The sequence below is a fragment of the Puccinia triticina genome, chromosome 18A (assembly GCF_026914185.1).
Source record: "Puccinia triticina chromosome 18A, complete sequence".
NCBI classification, from domain to species: Eukaryota; Fungi; Basidiomycota; class Pucciniomycetes; order Pucciniales; family Pucciniaceae; genus Puccinia; species Puccinia triticina.
In genome coordinates this window covers 1,387,080-1,400,875 of record NC_070575.1, presented here as the reverse complement: position 1 = coordinate 1,400,875, position 13,796 = coordinate 1,387,080, and the positions used below count along the sequence as shown (strand labels likewise).

Below are 13,796 nucleotides of genomic sequence, written 5' to 3'. Positions count from 1 at the left end.
TTTTTGCTTTCTTTGAGAAGATTGGCGACCCGTTGAAAGTCCTCACCACCATGAATCCTAGCGTTGTCCATTATTACAAGCGTCCCAGATGCGCAGTGGTCTCGCAGTCTGAGTAGGAAATTACAAATGTCGTTTGCCGTTGTCCCTTGCTTTTTTTTGCCATCTTCATTCAACAGTTCGTAGTACGGAAAGCCGCTAGTTGACATTGCACCCACCAGATTGATCATGCTACTGCAAGTGTTAGTCTTGATCTGGGCAGCTTGACCTACATTACATATAAAAAAGTTAATTGATTGCTTTCATTTCAAGCAAGCAATAAATTTTTTGCAGACGTGGAAAAACCTACCTGAGAGTGCATAGCCACAAGATGCTTGAGTTTCTGATTTGAAACCAGATTCATCAACATATACAATCTCGCGTCCAACATCAGTCGCACGTCTGAGAACAAAGTCGTGTTGTTGTTGGAGGAAGGCTGCCTCATTCCACTTCCGAGGGACTGGTGTAACCGTCTTCCAGGTTACATCAACTGACTTAAGTGTTTTGTGAATCGCAGGAGTGGATATTTGTACATCAAATTCATCCTTCACTAATTTCGCGAGGTCGGAAAGAGTCGATTTTGGGTCTTCTTCCAGGTGAAGAAGAATGGAAACCAAGATATCACTGGTGATCTTGGACTTAGGCCCACGGCGATTCAGTGAAGCGTCGGGTTTCCCCTCTTGTGCATTGCTGACTATTTGACGAACTTGCCAGTCAGAAATTTGAAAGTCTTTGGTGACCTCAGTTTGTTTCTTGTTTTGATCAAAGATTGAGCGTTCCACAAGGTTACGGACGTCTCCACTCATTGGCTGGTGGGGCCTTCTCTGGTGACTAGAGCAAGATTTGGCAGCTTTCTGCTTCTTCTTATTCTTTTCAAGGTTCTGATAAGCCTTGCTGAGCGACTGGCTGGAAAGCATCTTGCGATGGGCCTCCTGAATTGCCGACGAGTGTAACTCAATCTTGGCTTGCAAGCGCTTTGCTTCTGCGTTGTGTTTCGCAAGCTCAGATGCCATGGCAGCATTGTTTGAAATCGACGGTCCAGCTTCACCATCATCTGGTCCAGAATTGGGTGGATCGTGCCCAGTAGATCCCAATTTGGAGCTCGGCATGTCTTTGGAAAGCAACAGGTGTGAGCTGCATGGTTATGTAGACCAGATTCAGACACCTGAGCACTTACTCGGCGATAATTCAACTACTCATGGGATCCAAAAAAATCGGTTGTCTTGTTTTCCTTGACCAAGGTGATGTACTTTGAGGGTGAGGAAAACTCAGACCCTCAGCTGGCTCATGACTGCTTTGGGCAAAAACTGGACAGGATTCTCAACACAGCAGGCCGTGTTGACAAAAACCTTTTGGATCGCTCTTAACGGTTCTTGACCGTTTTTTTCAATTTACTGTCCGGGATTCACCCGGGTTTCCAAACAGGACACCCGTGAGTAAAAATCTGGAAAGTTTTCTGTAGATGCATAGTTTATACAGCTTGATAAGTCCTGGACTTATTTCCCTATCCCTGGTGATACTTCCCATCTCAGAAGGTTTCACAATCTCTCATGGACACCATGTAATGATCTGTCTAGGAGAGAAGGGTTGGGTTCATGGGTCACTGTAAGATCTCTCCCTGGCTTCCCCTTAAGGGTTGAAGCTGTGACATGTCTATGAACAATGTTATGTGCGGGTAGGCTGTGGCGCTTCAGCTGCTCATAAAACACCATAATCCCAATAAGTCAAATTTTACCAGTCAATACAGCTCTTGCAGTGGATAAAGTAGAATCCTCTTAGGTGCTACATCATTTTCTCAGGCCTTATTGAGGGTTTTAGAGCATGCATTGGAGATTCTCTAAGGCCCACCAGGATCAATGCCATAATTGAACAATTTAGGGCAATTTGTCTGTGAGATAGAGACCCTGTGGCCTGCGGGCTGCTGTGGGACCCTCCTCCAAAGAGGCTTTATTCTTATCATGGTTGGGTCTGATTCAGTGAATTCTTTCAATTGCTAGCTCAACACAAGCCCCTTGATTCAGAGTAAGGTGGGTGAAACAGTACCACCAGCTTAATGCTTGGGTGTCCCTGCTGTACCAGTCTTCCGGGCCCCAAAATGAGGGGATTGTGTTAATAGGCTAACTTGAGGACTTCTTGTGCAATCTGTGATCCCCTAGTTGTCAATTCAGACCCAAAAAGGTTGGATTATTTGCACGGAAATCTAGCTTTTCAGGCTCTAGATCAGTTCTGGGAGTCCTGCACATCTTGAAGGGAAGAGTGTAAAGCTGTGTTACACTACACTGCCACCTCTACACTGTGTTATGACCTCTACGCTGTGTTATGACCTCTATGCTGTGTTATGACTAGGGCTGGATCCCGCGGGGTACCCAGCCACTTTGAGCTAACCCGGCGCCCGTCCCGCGGGTATACCTGTCAGTCGGGTACCAAAATCAAGCAGCCTGAGCCTTACCTGCGGGTATTGGGAACGGGAACAGGGTACCTGCGGGGTGGCCGGGCTACGGGTATAGTACATAGTATACCCGCCAGCCCGCGGGTATACCTGTGATTTGGCTCCGCGTGGAATCCCCGTGGACTCCCAGTGATCCTGACGTGGAGGTTGAGCCCACGGGTGGCTCACCCTGTTGAGTCTGGGACCCTCCCAGATCTCAATTTACACACCCATACTCTTAATTTTTGGTAGAAGGGAAAATGTTTTCCTAACCCTACAGCTCATGACTTTCATGTGCATGATTGTTGATTTAGTGGATGTCTTAATTTAGGAGTTATAGGGGCATCTAGAGCTCTCTAAATGCCGACGGGAAGTCCTCCACTGGTGGATGACTTCCTGTCAAGATTGCAGGCTTCTCAGCAGTGGCCTAGGGCCCAAAAAACTAGATTTCCCTGCAAAGATATAAGCTTTCTGGGCCTAAACCGACATCTGCGGGGGTCCCGGCTTGCACGGGAAGTCCTCCACTCATCCAGTGTTGATTGCGGGTTGCTGGCTCAGTCACTGGATGGAAAAATCCGGCCGGCCGGCCGGAATAGGGGCGGAGAGAGGAGAGAGGGTCGAATGAGTGCGAAGGTTTGGAAGAATACATATAGTGGGTTGAGAAACACCCTGAAAAACCGCACTCCGGAAACGCAAGCTTTTTCGGAAGGGCGGTAAATAGCCTTCTCGCAGTTCCAATCCCTCGAGTGAATTCCGGCAACACTCACGAAAATGATAAATATCGCAATTCCTGCTTTGAAGTGATAGAACGGACAGCGGGAACTCATCCAATCGTGCTCTTTCCTTGTCTCATCCAATCGTGCTCTTTCCTTGTCTCTGGAAACAAAGGTAAATCGCTGCAATGGAACATTCCTCAGAGTTGAACATCTTGGGTCATCAGAAGTTATTGGCGCTCTGTAGCTCGCATGATCTCCTTATAGCTTTGGTCGAACAATCTCCTTGGACGCGCCTAAGGCACTTGCTGATAATGTCTCCGTTGTTTTGCTTGATATGGTGTAGGAGGGGATTAGAAACAATGTACGGGCTCGGTCGCGTGTTCTTGCATCTGGTTTTGTTGGCCATTCATACCAGCTTGCTCAATTTGGCCGGGACTCGCCGAGATTTAGGGAAACTCATTCGATGGACCAGGATCTCTCTCTTACCTATCACACTCTGCGTGGTATTCTCAGATTGGTTCAGTTTGAAGCATCAAACCCAGCTCCCGCCATTCGCCAGATTCACCCTTGGTTCTATGCTCGCTTCTCTCGCAATAAAATCCATCTTGTTTACCTTTAGTCAACCCTCCTCATTAACATCAATCAAAGCGAAAGATGCGCCTACTGCTCCGGTGTCCACATCTGGCCTCACTAGCGGTACTTCGCCCGTATCTGAGTTAGTATTTGACATTTCAAGTGTTCGCAAGAAGTCTCAGCCTCGGTGAGCCAGGCTCTGATGGTTTCACGTCGGCTGACTTTTTATCATCCTGTTTCCGTAATCACCCATAAAAACATTTCCAATCAGCTCAAGCTCCGATCGATCAAAGCAGCAGATGTCCAGCTCCGAGATTAATCACAACATCTACTCAGACGTGGTCTTTTTATCGAGAACCTTCGGACGTCTGCTTGTTCACCAAATTTGTGCTATTATCGCATTGGTTTGTTGGAAAAGTGCGAATGATGAAACTCTGACCGGCCCACTGGAACCAATGATCAAGAAGTACAAGCCCGAGATTACAGCATTTTGTTGCGGAAACATCATATGGACAAACTTAGATCTTTTCGGGTGCCTTTTTAGATTGGTCTTGTTTACAATCAAAATGGTCAACAGATTATTATTAAAATTCTTGCCGGCACTTTCGAAGCATCAACCACTTTTAAAAAAAATCGATCAGATTCATTTGGAAGAAACTTGCCCGTTTTTATTTTCAAAACCACCGCTGGAGGCTACAAGTGTTACAGAATTTTGGGGTAAATATTGGCATCAAAAGATCAGAGACCTCGTTCTTGAAGCTGGCGCTGTTCCATTTACATCCTTTTTGATATGGTGTTTCGGGACTGGCAAGCTGCATCCCAAAGCGCTGCAGCTTGCTGGAGTACTCGCAGCTTTTACAATTTCAGGATTAGTTCATGAATGTGGTACGTGATTTCAATTTGGCAGAAGCTGGGTTGAATGAAAATTTAATCCACTTGTTCCCTTTTTATTTGTTGAATTGTTTTTTGTCTCAGGAGTATGGACAGCTGGACCGATCGACCCGAAATTCACGACTACAATATTCTTTTTAAGTCAAGGAGCTGGAGTATGCCTAGAGAACGTGTTCAAGGTAATCTTTAGCCGTAAGGTGAACGGCTTTCTCGGCAAGATGTGGACTCTTTCGTGGTTGATTTATTTCGGTACTCCGATGATGACAATTTGGTTTGTTGATCTGCCCCGTCTTTGATACGTAAAATCCTTTCAGACCAAGTATTGAAATTTCGCTTTTTCTCGGGGTTGAATATGGCTCAGGTTGAAGTCCTTATCATTCGACCAAAATAGTTTATTTCAAGGAGTAGAAGAACTTGGAGTTTCTAGAATGATTTGGATGCCATTGATTGTAACCAGGCTACTGCGTCTTGCCTTCTAAACAATTCATCTCATCCTAAATTCTTGCTTAGATCATACCACACATATTCATTCATTTTTTTGGATGCAGCCATAACCATCATTTCACTGTTTTACTTGTCTGCGTAAAGACCGGAGTCAACGCTGGAAGTTGAATAATTTTCACTTCAACATTTGCTTTATACCCCGCCCGGGACATTCAGTAAAAAAATGGCATATGCAGCCCGTTTTTTGTTCCTTCCTCTTGTTTTTTTGTTATCCTGTGGTATTTTCTTGTCATGGTTATGGTTTATATGTTTTTTTTTTTCGTGACTGTATTCTCTGTGGAGATCCCCGTTTGTAATTTTGCTTTGCGGGCGATATTCTTGATCAAACCCGATTTGCGTCAGAAATATCTTGCAATGATTTTCGAAGAGCTCTCTCGAGAGATAGCAAAACCCAAGATGATGTCCGACGAAAAATCTATGCAGACTGGCCGGCCTATGCCCCTTCAAGAGTTCACAAGAACGGATGTGGAAATTCGGAGGCCTGGCGGGCAAACCTAGCCCTTGATACATGCACACTGGACGCTCCGAAGAGTGGTGTGATTTCAATAGTTTTACATACTTCTGATGGCTATGATGCTATGACGGGAAAATGCTCTGATGGTGAACAGCACCAATCGTTTGTCAATCGATCAAGCATGACTTGGTCACTCTTTTGTCGTCAAATTTAAAAGGAAGACAATGGTTTTTATTCCTTCAGGATGCTATCATAAGCATCTATATTTTTCTTTTCATTTGTGGAAATGCACTTAGAATCAGGGTTAGAGGGAGCTATCAGACATAGAATCTTCGACATCGGAAGGATCGGAGCCGTGACCGTCAGACACAGAATCTTCCTCGCCGGAAGGGTCGGAGCTATCAGACACAGAATCTTCCTCACCGGAAGGGTCAGAGCTTTCAGAGACCGAATCTTCATCATCGGGAGAGTCCGAGCTATCAGAGACCGAATCTTCACCATCGGGAGGGTCTGAGCTATCAGACATTTCCTCATCTGAGGAATCCTCTTCATCGCTGATACCATGGTGGCACACCCTTCGTGCTTTCAGCGCTTTTAAAATTAATCTCCGTTTTTCGTCGGACCCTACCGAGCAGAAACATTTCACGAGATTTCGATGGAATTATTAGTGTCATCATCTTCGTATTGCAGCCAAGACATATTTTATAATCAGAAGTGGACAAAGAGAAAAAACTGACACAAGTAAGACATGCCGACTGAGAAACACTTTAAATTAGGTAGCCATTGGACGTAGTGATTCGAGTGAGAGTTCGGTTGGGAATGAGATGGCTCAGGAGGGCCTTGTCTGCCCTCTTTTTCCCTGCGATTTGAGAGTACTTTAGCGAGCCTTGAAGCCGGGACGGGCTTGCCGTTATTGCTCCAGCCAAGCTTCACGATAGATTGAGGCAAGAGGTTCAAGAACTCGGATCCGACTAGATCACCCTTAATCGACAACGATTTGAGATTCCTCAAAGCAGAAGATGACTTGAAGACAATGTCTAACAGGCCAGGATTTTTGTTAGGGTCATCAGGAGATTCGACTTGCTGCTTCTTGGAAGTGCGGAAAGTACCATATACCACCAGCGTCAAAGATTCTAAATTTGGGCCAGTGCATTCTTTCAGGATTCTACATAAGCCCGCTCTGTCGATTTTCGAGAGTGATGTAATGAGCGTGAGTGTTCGCATGCTCTCAAAAGCGCTCTTCAGCATCCAGGACAGCTCCCCCTCGTCCAGTTGAGGCTCATGCAAGATTATTGTGCGTAGCGCGCAATTGAGGGTAGGTATCGGTCTTTGAACTGACTCGATCATCTTGTCCGGCCGGCTAAAGGAGATCCTATCGAGTTCAACCGTCTCGAGGAGGTCCCATTTGGAGAACAATCGATTGACTATTTCATCGGCTTGCCATTGGAGGAATTTTGTGTCTTCTCCGGCGTTACTCAGAATGACAAACTCTTTGATATGTCGTAGACTCTCCAGAGCTTTCAGCATGGGTTCTTTGCAGCACTCGTAGAACGTGATATCGATGGCGATATTTTTGAGCAGCGGACAGTTACGGAGGATATCACAGATTAAAGAGCCACCGCCCAGCCCCATTGTACTCCATTCCTGCCATCCAAACTGGATCGAGCGAACTTGTCGGGCTAGTTCGTTCACAGCAGAACTTTTGATCTCCGATGATGGCACGTTTTCGGTCCGGCCCTCTCGAGCATTGTGCTCGGCCTGGCTATTGAGATGGGCGCTTGGGGGCATTCGTTCTTTGTGTGCAATGGATGAGCGAGTGAGGGTTCGAAGGAAGAGGTAAGCCTGGCATTGATCGGACATCCGCACATTTTGGAAGAGTTTCTCCTGGGCGCACTGTCGAAAGGTGCAGCTGACCAACGATAGTGAGACTAATGGATTGGAAGGGAGCCCTACAGAAGACAGAAGGTGGAATATTTTAGGGGGTGGAAAAGGCTGACTGGGCGACTCCCCGGCGAGATCTGAGGGCCTCCCAGCAGTGGTCTGGAGCCCCAAAAGCTAGATTTCCCTGCGAAAATCTAGACTTTTTGGGTCTGTATCCCCAACGGCGGGGGTCCCAGATGTGACGGGTACAGAATTTTGGAGAACTGCTTACCTTCTGGCCACGAAACTTCAGGGAGCTTCCCGGAGGAAGGTCCCTCCTGGCTGGTTTGGCCTGCATAGGGCGCGCAGTCTTCCTGATGAGGTCTTGGTTTTTGTCCCATGGGGCCGATTCCGTTGTGGTCGAGCTGACTATGGCACTTCGGAGGGGGCCGACGATGATCCATGCAGTGTGCGATGACGATGTGGACCACGTCGAGTGGCAAGTCGGTTAGCTTGATGCGCATGTTGTTGTGCGTGGTCCAGCTTGCGGAGGCCACTGCCATCCCATGCGGTGAGCTTGGGCGCCTGGCTCCGGCTGAATCGGCTGGGATGCATGCATATTGCATCCGGCCGGGTGACCCGGGCTGTTGGGCCGGACACTCGGAGGCGGAAAATAGCTAGCTCGAAATTATTTCACCTTTTACCTGAATCTCTTGTCCACCTTCGATGGGGTCAATGCGACGCTGCATCATTTGCTGCCGATCTCTTCACATGGCGAGATAATAAGGACAACATATCCCCTCCACCTGGCCCTCCCAAAGGCTTTGAAGACCGTGGACCATGGTTACCCAATTTAAAGACGTTTGATATCAGCGATCCTATGGTTGGTTTTTTCACTGTCGTGATTTCCAAGAGTGGGTTCCGCAGAAGAGGCTCATTCAATATCTTTCCCTTAAAAATAAAATAGTTTTGGTACAACGTGACAAACCTCCCAGTTTCCAGGTGACACACACCGACGCCAGAGGTTTTTGACGAGGAAGATCATATTTTGGATAAATCGTTGGATATCATTAAACCTAACCAGGTCATGGATACGAGCTGGAGGCCATTATCTGAAACCTTTATATTAGATGTGTTGAGAGTAAGAATGATCAGATATTCTATCCTAAAAAAGCTGCATAGAAAAGAATGCTGGTAAATCAACTCAGTCCCAAAGGAAGGAAGGCTTACCTAGCTGGGAGAGATGTGCAGTCAGGGTTCTCTCCTGGCTAGGACGTGGAAGGAAGTGTGGACTGATTGGCAAGCTCTCTTGGTCAGAAACCGGTGTGGTGATTTATATGGGCAGGTGTGGTAGAATGTCCACTTGGAGATAGCGCGGGTGGGAATTAAAGATCTCATCAGGTACCCGTTTGCGGGTACCCGGCACCCAATGGCGGGTACCTGTTTTGCAAGAAGAGTGCCTGCCAATGGGTGCCAGGTGCGGGTGTCCACTTTTGGTGGTGAAAAACAGCAGGTACCTGCACCAAGTACTTGTCAATACTCGGCGCTAGAGAATGTCAAAGTAGACCCGGGTACTGGTTGAACCGCCGGTACCCGGGTGTTTTTTCCACAAAACTGGCACCGGGCACCGCCTGGCGGGTATATACCAGGGGTACATAAGCCGGGTACCACGGGTACCACCAGGGCTTTTTTTTCATATTGCTCCGCACACTCACAATTTTTTATACTTTGCTAACTATTTATTTACTATTCTCATATAATTGGAACTTATCTACTTTCATATTGTGGCAGGCATACATATCAAAAAAATAAATCCAGCAAATATTTTTTTTGTGTTAGGCATAGATCAATCATCATTGTGGTACTCGAAAATGTGAAAAATCAAAAGTTTTTCTCATGTACATATAGAAGGCCTCAAGATACCATCCATTGGACACCATAAATGGACACCACGGCTAAAGTAACCCCTATTCCCCACTGGAAGCATCACTGGAGCCCCACTACACTGGAAGTTAGACCCTTTGGACAACATGTAGCACCCAGTCAACCACCTGTCAGGCGCCTCAAGTCACATTCCCTGCACCATTCTATCCCCACTACATATATTGGTTTGGGTTTGTTTGTTATGTACATGACATCATGCAGCACTGCCCCTGCAGGCTGTGCCCCCTCAACTGAATGGTCCCCACATTCTAGTTCCTTCTAACTCCACTTTGTTTGGTCTTATTACATCACATGATCATTCCCTGCACAGCTTATGCGCCCCTTGCATGAACTATGACATCATTTGGCACAGCCCCTCCTCACGCATGCACCCCTTGCATAAATTGTACACAGCCACTCCCTCTTAACTCCCTCAGGTTGTACAGCCCAGGCCAGCTAAAATACCTCACTCAGGGGCTGCCCTAGAGCCAAAATCCCTCACATTTGTCTATATAAGGAGCTCTCTCCCCCCCATTTGTAGTTCCTCAGTTTATTACTCATCAAGTTTTATACTCATCCATCACCCAAAACACTTACGTACCCACTCAACCCTCTTACTTACATATAACAACCCTTACATACTGAATAACAACCTTTTTATACTGTGTCACGAGAAACTTATCTTGAGCTAACCACTCCTATCACTTATTAAAACTTGCCAAGCTTACCTTGGTGGGTCTTGTAGCTGGTAGTATAGAAGGGCAGAGCTTTCACCTCCTTCATCCCCTTCTCCATTCAGCAAAAGGGTTTCACAACCACTTTTGAGTCTTACATTGTCCAACTCAATCACTAGAGGTGATGTTTTCTGGTTGGGCCAGAGTGTCATCTTGGGATGGAGATGTCCCAGATAATTGTGGTTTTTGCCTTTTGTGGTTGGGAGCCATTGTTATTGCTGGTGGGTTGAAGGGTGATCCCCGTTGGTTTGAGGAGCAAGAGGCAAAAACTGTGGAACTCCCAATGGGATGAATTACTGTACTGTGGTTGGCGCACCTGGTAGCGCTGCCACGTCACAACTGCGCATGCGCGCCATAAGTCTCATTGAGTCGCGGGACCCAATTGTAATTCATTGAGTCGCGGGAACCAATTGTAATTCATTGAGTCGCGGGACCCAATTGGAGGAACTCAGAGCTTGCGGATCAACATTTTTGATATCTGCTGAGCGGTACTTGCAGCAGTACCCGGGTACCACACCGCCTTTCCCCCAAAAAGCAGGCACCTGAAACAGCACCTGGCACCACCTGGCGGGTACCACACAGACGCATGGGGTACCCGCCAAGCGGTGCCGGGTACCACTTGACATGTTTTTTTTTTCCTTTTTTTTTATTCAAGATGTGTAATCATCGCGATGAAAGAGAGCAACCATTCTGAGAGGAAAAAAGACCAAGTACTTGCAAGTACCCGCAACAGGTACCTGGGTACCTGCCCCCAGCCCCTGCGCGGGTGCGGGTGTCCAGATTTTGGGTTTTTTGCAACAAGTACCCGCACCATGGCGGGTACCCGGGTATCAGATGACATCTTTAGCGGGAATGCACAGAGCGGCTGAGCGCAGAGTGCATTCCAGTGACATACGCACTAAGGATGATTTCAGAAAGCACACTAAGAAGGCTTACGGAAAGCTGCGCGCGGATGGAATGCATGGATTGTGTGGATTGCAGATCTCAGAGCGGATATTTGGACCAGAGTGAAAAGACAGGGCTGGACTACGGTGTACTACACTTGTGGACTGGTAGCAGTGGCACATCAGTAGGTGAGCCGAGGCAGCCAAAGCGGGTTTCACCAGTGGGTGGAGCTGGGACAGAGGCATTGGCAAGAGACTGACTGATGGGGGCTAGACACAACGGTGGGTATTTACGTTGCCAATAACAGTAATGCAACGGTAACGTAACAATTTTTCAGCTGTTATTGTTACTGTTTTTTGTAACAGCAGTGCGTTATGGTACCGCTGCAAGATGACAAAAAAATATTGATGTTTGTTATGTTACTGGCGCCTGCAGAGCACCAGATAACACCTGATAATGGCCAATTTTGGCCCGTTACGCGTTATCTGGTGGATAACGCGCAGTAACAACCTGAAAAAAGAGCCTGTTACGTTACGCGCAAGGCCTGCAAAGACCTTGTTACAAATAATGTAACGGGCAGCTGCAGGTAACGAGGGTAGTTATGTTACGCAAATTACGTGAATAATGTAACATAATGTAACTACCCATTGCTGCTAGACAGAGGGCGACGTGGGAGGTCAAGCGTTGGAGATGAGCGGAGTGTGGTAAATTGGGCGGAGCTGACGGAATAGTGTGGGAAAGTGTTGGATCTGCGGGATCCGGTGGGAACGGAGACGCCTGTGGAGGTTCACGGTTTCTCTTCTCTTTTCTTTCTAGCATCTTACTTACTACTCATCATTGTACTTAAAGCTTGCGGACGTATGGAGAGTGTTAGAAGAGCTTTATGTGACCTTTACTTTTGTGTATTTATGCTTGCGGAGTGCAGAGCTTTATTCACTCGCGTATTATTATGCTATAGATCAGGCTTGACAAGGAGCGCTGAAGGCTAGCAGAAAGTAGCAGTGAGAAGTCGAGACACCAATAATCACTCAGATCAGATGCATATATATATTCTTGAAGAAGGCGGACAGTGGTCATTTCTACCCACTAACCAACCTTTATTCTCACACCGGTCACCCTGACTGCACACTGTTGCAATCTGACCACCAAGTTCAATCAATTGGCAAGAGGTCAGCTAAAGGACAGCTAGCCAAGAGTCAAAATCTGATGTCAGCAACCAGCATGGTCATCAAAAAGTGAGCTTGGTTGATATGTCTTTGGGTCTCCTTGACTTGGCCCATCACCAACAATTGGCATTGTTCAACATTGCAGACCTGTTCAGCCCTGTGGGCAGACCAATGGCAGACAGGCTTTTTTAACCCCATGATTCCATTGAGTAACCCCTTGGGCAGTAAGTCTCACCTAGAGAAAAGTGAACAAAAATTAATGGAAGCAACCCTCATTGATAAGAAGAAAGCAGCCATGCCCTGTGAAGATGGGGGTGTGACATCACCTGGTTCAGACTTCTCTGCATATAAATCATTTCCTCCCTCTGCCTCCCTTCAGCATTCATGATATTGCTCTCATTCTCTTGCCTCTACCCATCTCCATCCCCTTGCCTGTATCATGTCCTCTTTCTTAACTTGGCTGGTTCCCCATCCTATCCCACTCTCATCCTCTTCTCTCAACATGCCTGGCTCCAATCCCCTCCCCCCAATTGTTCTTCCTCCTGCATCCTCCCTTGTTAGTTCCTCCCAACCTCAACAAGTTCTTGATATCCCCTTTCAAAGTTGACCAACTTAGATGTTGATTTATCCCATTCTCATCAATCCAATATGCTTGCTGTCTAACTCGCTTCCAACTTTTCATTGGACTGAAACCATTTGTATTCATTTATGTGTAGATAGTCTATGTACATAGTTTTTTTGTCTCATTCAATTTTGCCTATGTACCATTGATCTGACCATCAAAAAAACAGCTTGTATTTACATAAGTACTGAATTGTGAAAAAAACTTGCTATTTAGGGTGTTCAAAGTTGACTTGCATAAAATCATAACACCATAAAATCATAAAATGCTGAGCTAAAAAAATATGTACCACCCAAACACTCAAATTACGCCAACATTTCTAGAATGGTACATATGAAATCATCACTTGAAAGTGTTACAATTTTATGATTTTATGCATTGAAAATTTTATGATTTCAACTTTGAACACCTCTATTGAAACCCAAATACCAAATACATAACCCCACAAAAATGTGTCTCCCCAGCAACTAAACTTTTGGGGAGAGTTGCCCAATTATGGTTTTCAAAATTGCATATGTCACTGTTTACATAAAATCATAAAGCCAATTTTGGCTGGGAGATGTCAGTGTGCATAAAACTTAGGGAGTTGAAAAATCGACTCCCAGGAATAAATAAATTGACTCCCAAAAGTTGTTTACGTCGCGCGGACCGTCTGCGGACGTCCACCCTGGGTCCTCGAGACCTCGCGCGGCCCCAAAAGCATTTTGGGAGTTTATTAATTAATTCCCCTCTCGAGGATGGGAGCCGATACATTAATTTAACAAAAAATGACGGAATATACAAAAAAAATTATATCTTGTCACTGTTGTACCCAAACGCCCTAAAAAATCTACAGCAATATAAATACACTCTTTAGAGAATATTGTGAGCTTCACGGCATTAGTACTCCGCAGGGAGACCCTGTGTAGCCGGGGGCAGATTTGGCGGATTTCCTACTAAGGCAAACCCCCAAAACCTTATCTACGGTGCTCCAAATGGCCCCATAATTTTTGAGCTAGAAGAAT

The 13,796-nt window shown here is 46.2% G+C and overlaps 3 protein-coding genes across 3 annotated transcripts; 1 reads left to right on the top strand and 2 right to left on the bottom strand.

Annotated features, from left to right (window-relative positions):
- Nucleotides 1-342: 342 nt before the first annotated feature.
- On the bottom strand, nt 343-1,145 carry PtA15_18A182 (uncharacterized protein; the record flags this gene model as incomplete). Its single annotated transcript, XM_053164695.1, has 2 exons — nt 343-346; nt 532-1,145. The coding sequence occupies 2 exons, from the start codon at nt 1,143-1,145 to the stop codon at nt 343-345; spliced, it is 618 nt and encodes a 205-aa protein (XP_053028679.1).
- A 2,394-nt stretch (nt 1,146-3,539) lies between these two features.
- PtA15_18A181 (uncharacterized protein) lies at nt 3,540-5,123 on the top strand (the record flags this gene model as incomplete). The annotated part of the gene is made up of 4 exons (XM_053164694.1): nt 3,540-3,940; nt 4,025-4,638; nt 4,729-4,915; nt 5,006-5,123. 4 exons carry the CDS (start codon nt 3,540-3,542, stop codon nt 5,121-5,123), a joined length of 1,320 nt encoding a protein of 439 aa, XP_053028678.1.
- Nucleotides 5,124-5,906: 783 nt separating this feature from the next.
- PtA15_18A180 (uncharacterized protein) lies at nt 5,907-8,025 on the bottom strand (the record flags this gene model as incomplete). The annotated part of the gene is made up of 3 exons (XM_053164693.1): nt 5,907-6,226; nt 6,340-7,551; nt 7,755-8,025. The coding sequence occupies 3 exons, from the start codon at nt 8,023-8,025 to the stop codon at nt 5,907-5,909; spliced, it is 1,803 nt and encodes a 600-aa protein (XP_053028677.1).
- Nucleotides 8,026-13,796: the final 5,771 nt, after the last annotated feature.